The sequence below is a fragment of the Pholcus phalangioides genome, unplaced genomic scaffold (assembly GCF_987345545.1).
Source record: "Pholcus phalangioides strain wild (caught in Gottingen) unplaced genomic scaffold, Ppha-v1.0 ptg000018l_1, whole genome shotgun sequence".
NCBI classification, from domain to species: Eukaryota; Metazoa; Arthropoda; class Arachnida; order Araneae; family Pholcidae; genus Pholcus; species Pholcus phalangioides.
In genome coordinates this window covers 11,581,093-11,596,092 of record NW_028301611.1, presented here as the reverse complement: position 1 = coordinate 11,596,092, position 15,000 = coordinate 11,581,093, and the positions used below count along the sequence as shown (strand labels likewise).

Here is a 15,000-nt window from a genome sequence, read left to right as displayed (position 1 = left end):
AATTTCTCTTCAATTATTGTTACTTTGACTAATATCCGGTGGAAATACGTTGATATTAGGGCTGGGAATCGATGAAAACTTTCAACTCGTTAATCAAAAAAGTTTCAATCGACTGATTAATCGAATTTTTATCGAATATTTTTTGTAACCGAATAATATTAATAGATGCTGTAAAATCAATATATTATTCATTACACACACACACCCATTCGATAGATGTAAACAAATACCGGAATAGATTAAGAAATTAAGGCTGCCCGCTTGGAACAATTTAATATGCGGAATCTATTTTGTAAACCTGCAATTTTTCCACTTGGGTATTGTCATTTTTTTCTTTTAAATCGGCTGTTTTGAATTTATCACTGATTTCGAAACTGCTTTCGATCATACTGTTGCTTTGTCTCTTAGAAACTCAAACGCAAATTACATTTGTGAAGAGAGGATCTGAGTCAATAAATTTCGGTCTTGTCCTCTAAAACTCTCATAAAACTCAATTTGAAACTGCAATCATCAGCTTCCGTTGAATCGAATTGTCGAAAAATCTAATCAAAATATTGATTCAAATATTTTAAATATGGTCACTTATCCAAAATATGCTATGTATAAGAACATAATTTGCAAGACATCTAATCGGTTCTTTCAAACAAATGAAGTTGATTCACAAACTTTTATTAAAAATTTCAATCGGATTGATCGAGTCGATTAACTCAGCTAAAAGATGAACCAACCCGATTAATGGATTAAGACCAGCCCAGATTGATAATAGCAATAATAAAATAGTGATTGTTCGCTAAACATACATAGTTTAGTGAGAGTGAGATGATGTTTCTCAGCCCATAGATGAAGGAAAGACAACTTCTTCTGTACGTTATGCCGAATTGAACCAACAACACCTATAGAACAAGGCCTCCGCACGAAGCTCGTGACGTCACTGAAGAAGACCATTTCACCTATTCCCATTGGATATAGCAGGACGACGCATGCGATATCTTTACCTTTTTGCAGTACATCCAATGGCAATAGGAGAAATGGCCTTCTTCACTGACGTCCCAAGCTTCGTGCGGAGACCTTGTTGTATAGGTGGTGTTGGGTGAACTCGGAAAGCAAAACTGAACTTGTCTCTGCCGAGGATCGAACCCAGTTCCCACGCAAACTGGGCAAACGCGCGATCCGTATACACCAATGGAGACGTGCCGAATCCTTCCTTATTTACGCACACTGTGGTGTGTGTGCCTTTCCTTCATTCATAGTTCATTTCACAGATATTAAATGCAGCTTACGATACATTTTTTTCATTGAGGGAAAAAGTTCTCGACGTGTCTATTTAGTTTTCCTTCGGCATTCCGGGAAGACGGTGAGCATTCCCGAGGAATTCCCCGGATGCATTTTAGGAGCGCGATCACGGAAGAGAAACCCTGATCATCAAAAAGAAAGTCTATGACATTAAAATTGATCTGATTTCAGGTGCACAGAGAAGAAAAAAATCCGCAGAATTTCCTTTCACAGAACAAAGTGGAAAGTGATAAAATGTAGATGTAAAAAATACGTACATGATCTTTACCTTTTTTTTTTCACCTTGCTTGACGATGTTTTAAGTAAATATACCGTACATTTCCTTATCATCCACTCTCTCACGCAGTTATTTCTAACATTACTTGAACCACTTTCATATTTATTTCTTCTTTTTTTAGTGGACTGAAAGAGGGATGCTCATAGATAAGATCCAAATAATACTCGTGAAAAGATAGAAATAGTCATATTTTTTAAAAACACACAAAAAAAAACCCAAAAAACCCAGACGCTTCACTTCAACATTCGTTGTCCCGTTCAAGAAGAAGATGTTTCCTTGAGAGTTTTCATAAAGTTTCGGTGAAATTCAATTTCTTTAGAACATGAATCAGAATGACATGTGGCATAATAACGACCGAGCTTCATTCAGTTCCGTCAATTTGTTTTATCCGCCTGCGAAACCAGAGGAGGAAGTCTGGCAGTTGAGGAAGCTAGACGATGGAGGTAATGACGATATTATGAATATTAAACGGGAAATATTATGAATATAATGAATGTAACTCTTATCAACTTATCTATTTTATTGTTTTACTCTTTCATTTGTTTTTTTCCCCCCTTCCTTTTCTCTTCTATTTTGTTTTTGGAAAGAGCGGTTAGGACAAGTTTACCATATTTGCCGATTCGTCAAATGTAAAAACTCTCTTCCGATACGCCATTTCGATCCGAACACTCCTGTTGTCAGACAAAAAAAAAACTTACGTAAGTGGTAAGGTGGGGTCATTTTGACCCTACCGAAACTTGATCAATGATATAGAGGGAAGAGAAAGAATAACATCATCAATTTTTCAAACACATGTAAACAACTAGTTTGAAAGGTACTTAAAATAAGATAACCCAGATGCATGCCTTTCTCAAGAGGTGGCAAGATGAAGAATGCGTGGGGGTCAAGATGACCTCACCCCGCCAGTTAAGGATTAATGAAATGGTATCGGCTAATGCGAGCGATGTGAAGTTAGGCGTGAGTGTTTACGTAATCGAGAACGGCGATCTATGGAAACACTCCCTACATTACGTCCCAACAACAGGAGCAATACATTAAGTGGTACCGACGTTTGAGTTGGACGCTCTGTGGAAACCGTTGCAGTCAATGCGGCTCTGGTGCTTATGAGAAAAAAAAATTAAATTAAATTGTATTGATAAAAATCGATCAATACTGAAAAATATGAGTCATAACCAATGCTCACAAAAAACGTTGATAACTACTGTATTTATCACGGCCTAGAGTTTTTTTTTATACGTATACAGAGTGAAACCTCCCAGCAACGGCCACTAACGGGACCGTGAAAATGTGGCCGCTGTTGGGAAGTGGCCGTTATTGGGGGAGGAATGGGAGTTATAGTTCTGGAAAAAAACCTCTATAATTTGTGATCTATGTAACATGTAAAATGATAATCCGTTCTGTTATGGATTACGATAATTATACTGTGTAATTGATTATATAATGTATAATTGTATATACGATAATTATATAACTGATTAGAGTGTTTGATTAAATACAAATACGAAGATTATATCGACCCGGCAATATAATAATAATTGATTAATCGACGGGGCCGTAACTAGAGAGGATCAGGTGGGTCGGATGCCGAAGCAGAGAGGGGTGACAAAATGTGTGCTTGTCCTGGCTGACCAAGCTACAACTGAATCTAGTCTTAAACACAAAGAAACGACTTGGCAAGAGAAAGAGATATGAACCAAGACGGTCTACCAGCAACCCCTTCCTCCTAAACAAAACAGTGTGCAAGTATGTGAGTAACTAAATGAGCGATTTAAAGAGCGTGTGTGAGCACGGGAGTGACGGAAAGTAGGATTTAGAAACACGGGTGTACTTACAGAAGTGGAGGGAGACAGGCGGCTTATTGCACACGGTGATGAATTCGAGGAACGAGTAATCAGGAACAATAGACTAGAATGGTGGTAAGGGCAGCAAAATTCGATTTGACCCGCAGGCGGCAAAACTATAAATGCGCCTCTGTGTGTGAGCGTATCAGAAAATATGAACCACAGTCGTCGTCTCTTCAGATGAGCTTTTAAGGTCTCCTGATCTTTTCAGACTTGCGACTTCTTCCTTTGGGGTTTTATTAAATATGCTGTGTACGTGCCGCTGCAGTCAGCCACTTTGAATGAGCTCAAGAACTGAATCACCACCGCTTTTTACAAACATCAATTGGCTGTTGACATGCTATATCGGGCAGGAATTAAGGCCGAAACGCACTACACTGACGTGACGTGATAACCAATCATGGCAGAGACGCTGTAAATTCTGGTTCGTGGAAATTCTGTGACGTGTAAATTATGTGGCGTGCAATTCCCACGAATCAGAATTCACAACGTCTCTGGCATGACGTGCAATCACGTCACGTCAGTGTAGTGTGTTTCGGCCTTTAGACGTGCATATGTGTGCCGCGTAACGAAAAGAAAACACATAGAACACTTGTTATAAGTAGTGGAAAAAAAATTTACTGGAAATGTCTCTGTGTGCTGCTAACAAGATATTATCCATCTTGCTATCCGTAATACCTTTTGAAATATATTACTTTGAAACCCGATGGTTATTTTTGAATCACCCTGTGTAACTAACTAAGAGTCAGGGTCGATTTCGTTAAGGTGGAGGTACAAACGTAATTTTGCTTACCTAGTCCACTTTAAAAATCGATGATTTCACAACAATACCTTTTGTTTCCCTTAAAATTTACCGCCGAGGGAAACTGTTTTATTTGTCCACCAACAGGGTTGGTCTGATTTTGCCCAACCCCAGAAAACCCGGGATGGGGGGTTATAGTTACAAAAAAAAAAGATCCACCAAAAATCACAACTTAAAACTGCACATGCAGTGGAACTTCCGTTAAAACGAGCTTAATTCGTTCCGCAACGAGCTCGTTATCCAAATCGCTCGTTCTTCGAATCAAACTTACCGATAAGAAATAATGTAAACTTGGACAATTGGTTCGACAATTATTCATTCACATGAAAATGACTGACCAATGATCTGGTCTAAACGACCAGAAAGAGGAAGACTACCGTTTAGGACGGTTTAGGCATAGCACTCTGCATCTAAAACTTATTTTTTTATATGACTTTAAAAAGGAACCCTATCTATTACACTTGTTTTGCCGCTTTTTTTGGTTATTCCCGAAATGGGAAATCGCACTACCGGTGGACAGATATATACCCTTATTTGAGGGTGATTCTCTTCTACAAAGTTTGACACAGATTTCCACGCTCTACTCATCCCTCAATCTTATTTGAAATGACGGACACCTCATTTGTCTCTTCGTCTTCCTCAGACGAGGTCCAGCGCATAAGCTCTTGCTGTTGGAGATCCATCGCACAATGGAGATCCATCAGTTCGTCTGTGTATATGACCACGTTCCTCCACTGGGTGTTGAATGTCGGGTTTATGCACCTCCAGTCCCATGGTCTTCCCCAATGACACAATCTCTTCAGGAATGGTGGCCCTAGTTCATGAGCAAACCCCTGAAGTCACGTTCAATAATGCAATCAGCCCACAGTTTTGTCCGAGCGGAATGTAAAAAAGAATTCAAGCGTGCACACGCGTGGTTACAATTCTACATCTAGTTTAGTATCGTAAACAGTCACGTTCGTAAGGGCGTTTATTTTTCGAGTTAGGCACGCTGACCAAAGACTGTAGGGGAGATTATCCTTCACAATTTCACTGTACGTGTGTGGACAAAAAAATGGATAAAAAAAACCCATCAGCTCAGTTGTGATAACGTGAAAATAAACAAACGAAGCTTAAAGTTTTTGCTCAGAATGCGAATCATTGCTGTTTAATCGAATCAAAATTTGTTCAAAATGTTTGCTCGTTATGTAAATTCCTCGTTAACTGAATCGCTCGTTAACCGAATATCCACAGTATTTCAATAACTATAAACGTTTCTCCGAGGATGATGTCACATCATCCTCGAATAAGTCGCCATCTGGTGGCACTGTCAGCAATTGTGAGCTCTTGCCCTAAGTTAGGTCCGACCGTCCATGTACGTTCCCGTTCAGTCCGCGCGAGCTCTGATGAAAGATTGAGATATTCGTTGCCTCTGTAGTCTAGTGGTCTAGGGCGTGAGATCGATTCCCCGCAGGGGCTAAACAGCATCTTTCTGTTGAATTTTCTCTCTTTCCTAAACATATCTTCGCATCTCAGCCAGCTGTTAAAAACCTTCGTTTATAAACGTCTCGCAACATGAATAGGTACCTAAGTTCTATATATACACGTTATTTGGATAATTTTTCTAATAGGAAGCATGCTTCTAGAATCAACAGTTCGCCGGTAAAATGCAGCAAGTGGAATTATGGGATCACCCTGTATGTAATTTTCATCGTTTTTTGACAAATGTTTAATGCAACCAATTGCATTATATGGTTGATATAATTGCATTATATCTGTATTTTTTTAGGACAGAACGATTTTTATCAATGCAATTTAATTTAATTTTTTTTCTCATAAGCACCAGAGCCCCATTGACTGCAACGGTTTTCACAGAGAATCCAACTCAAACGCCGGTACCACTTAATGTATCGCTTACGCTGTTGGGACGTAATATATAGGGAGTGTTTCCACAGATTGGATTCCGTAAAAACTCACGCCTAACATCGCATCACTCGCATTAGCTGATACCATTTCATTAAGCAACATCCAACAATGACTCTGAAACTGATGGAAAAAAAATTAAATCCGCAAACTGCATCGAAAAATTAGATCAGAAAACACGAATTGATAGCTAATTGATGCCAAAGAAAATTGAGGTTTTCTTTGGCACAAGAACAGTGATAGAAAGAACAAGACAATTTGTGTCTTGTCTGTTCGTTTTTGCTCTTTTTCCAGCTACTTTCGTATTGACCGCTATATGCTACAAATCAGTGCCTTTTATAGGACGATAACAATACTTTTCGCAAAAACCGTTAATTGTTGTAAGATTTGAGTTCAGTGTTGTGTTGTGGTTTCATAGCAATTAAAAACGTTTTCCCACTCAATTCATTGTTGGACATAACGGATTTATTGTTGGAACTTCAGATAACGTTTCCATCAGAGGCAGGTACGAAACTGGGATGGTGGCCAGAGTTGGCAGAAATCCGGGTTTTTTTTCTGAAAAATCTCAACCCACTGGGGTTTATTCAGGGTTTTATCGGGTTTATGATACTGGAGCAAGTTATATATGCCATGGCCTACATAAATGCAATAGATAATGCATAAATGCAATTATTTATGTAATTATCATGTCAGTGGTGGCTCCTTACAGAATATTCTGGGGACAAAATCGTTCTGTATTTTATCATGGTAATGGGTATACAAAATGGTTATTTTCAAGGGTTATTCCTCTAACCCATAGTTTCCCAACCTTTTTTGTCTCATCGCCCCATTCTTCAGAAATTTTTTTTTCTCCCTTCACAATCTAACCCATAGGATCCCATCCGCAGCTTCTACCGCCCCCTGGAACTTTCCATCGCCCACGTTGGGAATAACCGCTCTAACCCCCTATAATCTAAATTGCATTAAATACATCGATTTATTAATTTATTTCTCTTTAGATATAATGCAATAACGCCATTAGAAAGCACAGCTTTTTACTGCTTGCGAGTAAGTGCAGTTTTAAGCTGTAATTTTGTGGTGGGTTTTTTCCCATGGGTTTTTGCAGGGTTTTTTTTTTCAACCCCTCTAACCTAATATGGCTCTGCGCATCAAGAAAGGTTGAGAATCGCTGCTATAAAGGGTATTTCCCTAGGATCTCTACCTGCGATTAGCGCCTCAAATGTTACAAATACTCTCAATTATTTAAACGAAATGCATTTCAGGTGTATGGTCAGTGCCGTCTTAACGCATGGGCCCACCCGGGCACGACCCAGGGGCCTCAAGAATAGAGGGGACCTCACAAAAATGAGAAGTGGTTGAAATTTTCGAGAATTTTCCATGTAAAGCTTCAGAAACATCGCTTCACCCGGGGGCGCATGATGCTCTTAAGACGGCCCTGTGTATGACAGCATATGCAGAGGGAGAATCCCGATAAATTTCTCGTCAAAACGGGAGTTTGCGGGTCAAAAAAGTTTGGGAACTACTGCCCGAATGGTTAGAGGTAATTGACGACGTCCATAGGAAGTTATTACAAGTAAACAAAAATCGACGATTTCTTTCTATTATTATTCAATTCTCTCTCTCTCCATCATGGGTCGTAGGTGTCTTTCTCGTACAAATAAATCTTATCTCCTAGTGACATGATTTTCTCCTCCTAAGGTGATATTGTATTCGTATCACCTTCTCTACCTGTTTTTACTGTATTTACAAAAAAAATAAAATAAAATAAATAGATGGGGAAAAGTTAGGCCCACGCTATCGCTTTCCAGCTTCCTGCTGGGTTGGCCTTCGGTTCTACTCTCCCTTGTATTACTTTAACATTCGAAATTGATACCAGACTTGCAGGTCCTTCTTCTCTCCTAAGGATACAAATACGTTTTACCCGAGGTTAAAAACAAAAAAAAAAAAGCAACAACAACATTCATGGAATGCCATGACCGGATCGTGATTGATGTCACGGCGGGAAAGTAAGTAATCACCCGTTTTATATATTGACCGTTGTGTTAAGTGATTGGTAATTCGTAAATATGTGATTCATCAACATGACAAAAACATATCAATTTGCTGATATAGGGGAATTTTTTTCGAACTGAGCTCAGCCCCAGGCTCTCTCGACATTAACAAATTTTAGTGTTTTCCGTTGCCCCGATAGAGAGAGACCGTGTAGGAGAAAACTTTATTAAGCAGTTTAATAGATAATTGAAATGTACATGCTAGGGTAAATGTGATAAATGAATTTATATTAGTAACTGATACATAATAATAAGTTTCTATACATGGTTATCAAGCGCTTTGGTAAGTTTGATAAATTTACCTAAATTTATCGCTTTTACCGGCGATAATGCATAGTATCAAAGCATCGTTGGTAAATTTAATAAGCACTAAAAAATTTTCACTTTTACAGGTGATTATGCATAATACCCAAGCGTCGTATCGTCGGTAAACATGATAAATCGTACTACAACATAATTCATACATGTATTGTATCATTATATCGCGGTACGATTTTAAAATTTGCTATCATTACATAGGGGTCCTACTATACTCATCACATACACTAGACTCATTTGGAATTTTTCTCATATTTATTAAATTCACCAATTATACTAGCGTATTATGCATAATCACAGGTAAATGCGATAAATTTCAAGTATTTATAAAATTTACATCATCAGTGAAAATGATAATGTTTTCAATATTAATCAAATTTACCAAGTACGCTTGGGTATAACGCATATTCGCCAGCAAAAGTGATAATTCATGAAACAAACCAAGACGATTGGTAAGTATGCATAATAACCGGTTATTATGTTTCTGAGCCAACAAATCCTTTTTATTCTTTACTTCGACAACAGAAGACCGGCCGCCCTTACGAGATGATATTATAATTGCCAGCAATTACACCTTAACCCACACGGGTAAAGGGCTTACATCCCGGAAGGGACAGAGCCCGGGTTGTGTCTGGTCTGTCAGCAATTACACCTTTCCGTTCGTGTGTTAAGGTGCGCATTCCTCTATGGCTACTACAGACAACGCCACATATTAGAATCACGGATAATGTTATCACTCGGGTATTGTAATTATTTTTTCAAAAAAAAAAAAAACGGAGCGGACCAACATCATAACATGGCGGGAAAATTTATTTTTTTATTATCAGGACGTCTGATAATGTTGCAAATTTTTTTCTTCAGTCGAACTTGTTTTTTTTTTGCGCAATTTGAAGCTGAGGTTCAACTGAAATTGTTAGTTTGTTCCATGAAGTTATCGTTATCAAGCTGCAAGACAATGTAGGAAGCTAGAAAGTGTTCTCAATCCCCTCTCCTTATTGGCAAACATTTCCATATATTTGCTGTGATCCATGTACGTGTGGAGCTGCTGTTGTTTGCAATGGATTTCCTTAATGAAGGTATGGAACTTGGAAAAAGGAATTTCCTTTGAGTCTCTCATCAGTTTCTTTCAATTCACCACTCGATTCGAATTTCTTTTTCCGAGAGAAAGGATCTATGTTAAATGTACATTAACAGAGAGATTCGTGCATACATTAAACACTTCCATCCTAACGCCTAACAATGGACGAATAACAAAAGCGCATGATTTTAGCTCGATGGAAAAAAAAAACGAACTGGAACAAAAAAATGGGAAACGATTGAACATTTTTTGCAATCAATTATGTGGGAAGGGGAAAAAAAGTTGTCCCGTTTACCAGTACCCGTTTACCATTCGTCCCGTTTGACTAGACGGTATATAGTATATATATATGGTCACAGTAACTGCAGATGGGGCATTTTTCAGTAGAGTTGCCATTCCGTTATCGTTATCAGAAACCATAAGTCCCGATGTGATCGTATTGAGCGGAATTGACTGCATTTCCTTTTTTGAACTTTTGGTGGTGTGTGCTGTACTGTTTATGTGCTGGTATATATATATGTGTAGCCACTCGACGACTTAATTTCTGACAGCCAAATTATTTCTACTTCAGAAATTTGAGCTTAAATGACTAACTGTAGTTCATTGAGACGAAAACGGGAACATCCAGCTAATTACAGTCAATAACAGTCAGGCACAGGGATTTCCAAACAGTGTGCAGCCGCACCTCAGAGTACCAAGAAATTAACCGGATAGACGTGCCGTGGGACATCTTGAGAATAATATTGAAATAAAAACAGCAATAATTAGGTCAGTTGTTCCTAACGGTGTGCCGCGTGGCACTTTAATGTGCTTAGAAATTGTGCTGCCTTGCAGCAGAGTCTTCAATTTCATTGCGATATTTAAAACTAAATTAAGAGTTGGACTGTAAACATTCTGCTCTTGATACAGGGGTGGGGGGGGGGGTGAACACTGCGTAAAAAAAGAAAGAAAATCTCGAGGAGTCACATCAGATCTCACGACAAGAGATTTCTCATTTATCTATTATCAAAGAAATATCTCAAGAAAGGATTATTGTATGAGTAAAGAATGAAGATGAATTTCGTTACTCAGAGTACGACTGGATTTATTTTGGTTTCAAAGAGTACGACATCTTCTGTACTTTACGAAAGTGATAACAATACCCGAACGATAACATTATTCCATGATTTTAATAACCGTAGTGTCAAATATATTTATTTTTGAACACCAGAACCGAAGTTCACTATCGCACTACAACACTACAGCCAATAGCACGACTCAACCCTCCGTTTCGATTATATTTACAGACAGCATCGAGCTTCAGGACAGAGCATCAGCTAGCAACGAAGACCTCACCTCCCTCGACAGCTGGACTCAGACAGTATATTCGAAATCGTCAGTCGGTAGCACGGGATCGCTGGATTCGGCAGCATTCTCGTCGGCTAACACAACTCCAGCCGAGTCACCGGCATCGACGCCAACGCTCAAGAGGAAACTCAAACCCGCCTTGAAGTTGAACCTGGACGATGTCACTTGGACACAGTCCAGGGAGAGGAGGCATCGCAGCAGGAGGCTTAGGCAGAACCTTCAAGCTGGAGTGAGTAGAAGCCCTATCATTACTTCATCGAAATACGGGGAGGATGCTAATGACCATCCAATAATTACACACGTGATTCCTTGTTAAAAAATAATGTGGAGAAGTGTTTTTAAGGTTTTTTTTGATTTGACAAATAATCATGGAGTTATAACGAATTTAAAAATTGATGACGTCACTTTCGAATCTCGCCAAATTCACCGAACGTGCACCAAACGTATAACTTGGCGCTTTTAAGCTGATAGCAATTGCTATAACCCTGAGAGTAATCAAGAAAGATAAAGATGTGCGAACAGGTTTTTTCCTTGCCCTTTCCCTCACAAAATTTACTTAGCAGTAATGGAAAGAAAATCAAATTTTGGCAAAAAAGTGTTGATTTTAGGAGAACAATTTTTTCCAATAGATCTCGTTTGCTTAACGCTTTACAATTCTGGTGATAAATTTGCCAATATATTACGGCGAAGGCAACACGTAATAACAAGGTTAACATCACTCTACACGAAGAGGAAAAAGCGCCAATCGTGAAAAAAAAATTACTGAACTTGGCTTCTAGCGGAGTTGAATATTTCAGTTCATTTTCAATTAGCGGCAACCTGCTGTATGGGGAATTTTTTTTTTCGCGCGTAACTTACCGTTACAACACAGGCACGTCACAAACTTTCAAAACGTTATAACTCCTTTAATTATTCGTCCGATTCTAAAATGGAAAACATTTTTCCATATCAGTTTTTTACAAGGAATCACGTGTGCAATTATTGGGCGGTCGATAGTATCCACTGTTATAATAAAACGAAGGAGTTTCCGTTAAATAGGCAAACCATAGCCAGAGCGTACGCCAAAATTAGTGCTTGCATGAATAGACAAGTAAGTAATGGCAATGCGTAACTTTAATCAATGTTTTTACGTTACAGAGCGCCAGAGTACGAGCCGTGATGAAACACAGCAAAACTCCGCAATTCCGCTTCCGCATGATCTTGCTGACGCTGTTCGCACTGATAGTGACGATCGTATCCTTCACTTGGCACATGTACCAGCGCCAACTGCTCCAGCTGACCATAGGCAATAAGATCAAGTTCCACGAAGCACGGAGGGTGCTCCACCTTCTGACTGACAACGGTAGGGAACTTGTAGAGGCCGTGCTGGGCGATTCCATACCGAAGGATCTGAACCCTTACCATTGCAACATACGCAGCCCTCTGTCATCCAGCCCGATGTGCGAGGAGTGGAAGTACAGAGCGAAATTGCACATTAACTTCTCCCACAGTCCGAGCCTCAGCTGTTATTTCGTGCGCTGGCAGAGCCTGAACCCTAGCACGGTGCTGAGAGACTGCATCGCGCTTAAAGGAGGCCACTGGTACGGAATGGGCCTCCAGAGGAAGCTCCAGTGGCCCCTGAAACCCATACCTGGTGACGGAATGCAGTCCCTGGCTCTTGTCACTGGCGACGGTGTGGAGCAGATGTTCGGTGGGATACTCGACAGGTATTGGATATCTTCTGATGGAGTTGCCGTCCTCGTGGATCCGGATATCACGCTGTTTGTTTCCGTGACGAAAGACTTCTTGTGTCTGGAATCTAGACGAGAGAAAGACTTCCCCTACCAGCATTCCCCGGACGATAACGTGCTTAGTTACACCATCTGCACCGGACCTGACATGCAGACCTTACACAAAGGCATGATGCTGTCCTACAGAGCCCCTCTAACGGACGCTAGCGGAAGCGTCTTCCTGAACTCCCCTGTATGGGCAGTGGCACCGGGGAAGAACCTTACTCAAGCCTCCGTGCAAGATTTCGCCAACCAGATCATGGAACATACCTCCAGACTCCCCGGTTTCATACTGATCGACAGCAGGTGGCAGCAGCAGGAAGGCAGCCTGGAGTTCAACAGGAAGACGTTCCAGGATCCGCCGGAAATTCTGAATATACTCAAGAACAAAGGCTTCCGTGTCCTGCTGGTCGTACATCCGTACGTGTGCCTGCCGTCGAAGTCTTTCGAGACGGCGGCTGAAGAGAGGCACCTCGTCGCCGATCCATGGAAGCACGTGCCTTTGCTAACACGCTTCCACGGGAAGATTTGCGGGCTTCTGGATCTCACGAACAATGCCTCGGCCAACTGGTTCCTTTCCAGACTTATTCGGGTCAAGCAAAAGTACGAAATACACGGATTTGTTTTCACTGGTGGCCAGACCACGCACCTGCCACGTTCATACAAGTATTACAAGACATCATTGAATCCAGATCTCTTCCTATCCCATTACTTATCGGTTGCAGAAGGCGTAGGGTCCTTATTGGGTACCGAAGTAGGCTACCTAACTCAAAGTTTCCCAGGATTCGTCAGACTGCCGCCGAGAACGGTCTCCTGGGATAATTCTAGTGGTCTCGGTTCAGTCATCCCAGCCGTTCTCACTTTAGGTATCTTAGGCTATCCTTTGGTCAATCCGGGTTCGATAGGAGGTGACGGTGCCGGTGAAATTCCGTCCAAAGAGCTTTACCTGAGATGGTTCGAACTGGCAGTTTTCCTGCCGGTTGTGCAGTTCACGATACCACCAGGCCACTACGACAAAGAAGTCGTCGATGCAGTATACAAACTATTCGCCATCAGGGAATCCTACGTGTTGCCTGCATTCACAGAGGCCCTCGAGACTTTCTCCAAAGAGGCCGCCCCGTTGGTGAGGCCCCTGTGGTGGATAGCGCCACACGATCCTCACGCCCATACTTCGAACTCTCAGTTCCTTGTAGGTGAAAAATTGATGGTAGCTCCTGTTCTAAGCGAAAAGAAGCGAACCAGGGACATATACTTGCCCGCCGGATGGTGGAAGGACCACCTACTAGGAGAGATTCGTAGGGGTGGCAAATGGCTTCATAAGTACCCTGTACCATTAACCAAAGTCGCATATTTCAGCATAACGAAGAAACCTTTCGAATGAATTAAACGAATCCATAATTTACTTAGCATAGATGTATGGAGAAGTTTATAGCACACCAGGGGTCGTCTTAATAAGGTTATCATAATCTCAACACATCATAACGTTCCACATACCCTTTCATGCTGTGCAGGATATTCTGTCGCAGTCGTCGATCATCAGAACCCACTGTATGCCTCGTGGCAGGTCTTTCTTACATGCATTAACAATATCATGGGTCCCGGGGCTAAGAGATTCTCTGCGAAAGGGGGGGGGCTGACTTTACCAAATTCAATTTTTAGAATCTTGTAGGTCATTATAAATTGTTTATTTGCATTTGATATAATCATACGAATCCCCCCACCCACTTATGCATCTACTACTACTACTAAACCACACATGCACCTCGTCCATATTCCTCTGCGGAACCTCTAACGAATTGGTACATGCGGGAATCTGTGTGTACGTGTAGTGAAACCTGACGTGAAGTTTGTTTCTGTGTAATGCTTGTTATGTGTCGTGCTGCCATCTGCCACCAGTTTTTCTAACTGTGAGTGAAGTGTAATGATTGAATAATTTATCGTTGTAGGCGTGTTGCTCTCTGTGGCGAGACTTTTTAATGGGGAGATCGCTCGCATTTGCGCCTCGAAGTTGGGAACCACATCTTATGCACACTTATGCATCTGGGGTTTTCGGGCCGTGCGTAGGTTGGCCCATGCGTAGCAACCGTCAATCATCGTCGAGCCTTTTCGATAACTAGGATCGATCGAACCTTGGAGCAATCATTCATTATTTTGGGAACACATCTTGTGTTTATACCGACATCATTCACTTGTTCCCCCCCAAATATTTTTCATGTTCTTGTAAGTTCGCGAATGTACGAATAAAAATTTGTCTTTTCAAAGTGGCATCGTTAATGCTTTCCCGTTTCTGAAATCCGAGGAATTTTCTTTCAAAATCGGGTG

General features: G+C 40.8%; 1 protein-coding gene across 2 annotated transcripts; it reads left to right on the top strand.

The window, feature by feature from the left end:
* The first annotated feature begins 1,608 nt into the window (after positions 1-1,608).
* LOC149071734 (alpha-galactosidase MYORG-like) lies at positions 1,609-14,939 on the top strand. 2 transcript variants are annotated; one of them, XM_089247836.1, is made up of 3 exons: positions 1,609-2,013; positions 10,849-11,138; positions 12,047-14,939. In XM_089247836.1, exons 1-3 carry the CDS (start codon positions 1,893-1,895, stop codon positions 14,057-14,059), a joined length of 2,424 nt encoding a protein of 807 aa, XP_089103962.1. In that variant the 5' UTR covers positions 1,609-1,892; the 3' UTR covers positions 14,060-14,939. The 2 variants fall into 2 exon arrangements, with proteins under 2 accessions (XP_089103962.1, XP_089103963.1); XM_089247837.1 differs by lacking the exon at positions 1,609-2,013 and adding an exon at positions 7,886-8,121.
* The last annotated feature ends 61 nt before the right edge of the window (positions 14,940-15,000 follow it).

What these genes read in the sequence shown, in the direction of transcription:
- LOC149071734 (XM_089247836.1), top strand. Translation starts at nt 1,893, where the DNA reads ATGAATCAGAATGACATGTGGCATAATAACGACCGAGCTTCATTCAGT. An exon ending in GAGGAAGCTAGACGATGGAG is followed by an intron (nt 2,014 to 10,848) that starts GTAATGACGATA and finishes TTATATTTACAG; the next exon opens with ACAGCATCGAGCTTCAGGAC. An exon ending in GGCAGAACCTTCAAGCTGGA is followed by an intron (nt 11,139 to 12,046) that starts GTGAGTAGAAGC and finishes TTTACGTTACAG; the next exon opens with AGCGCCAGAGTACGAGCCGT.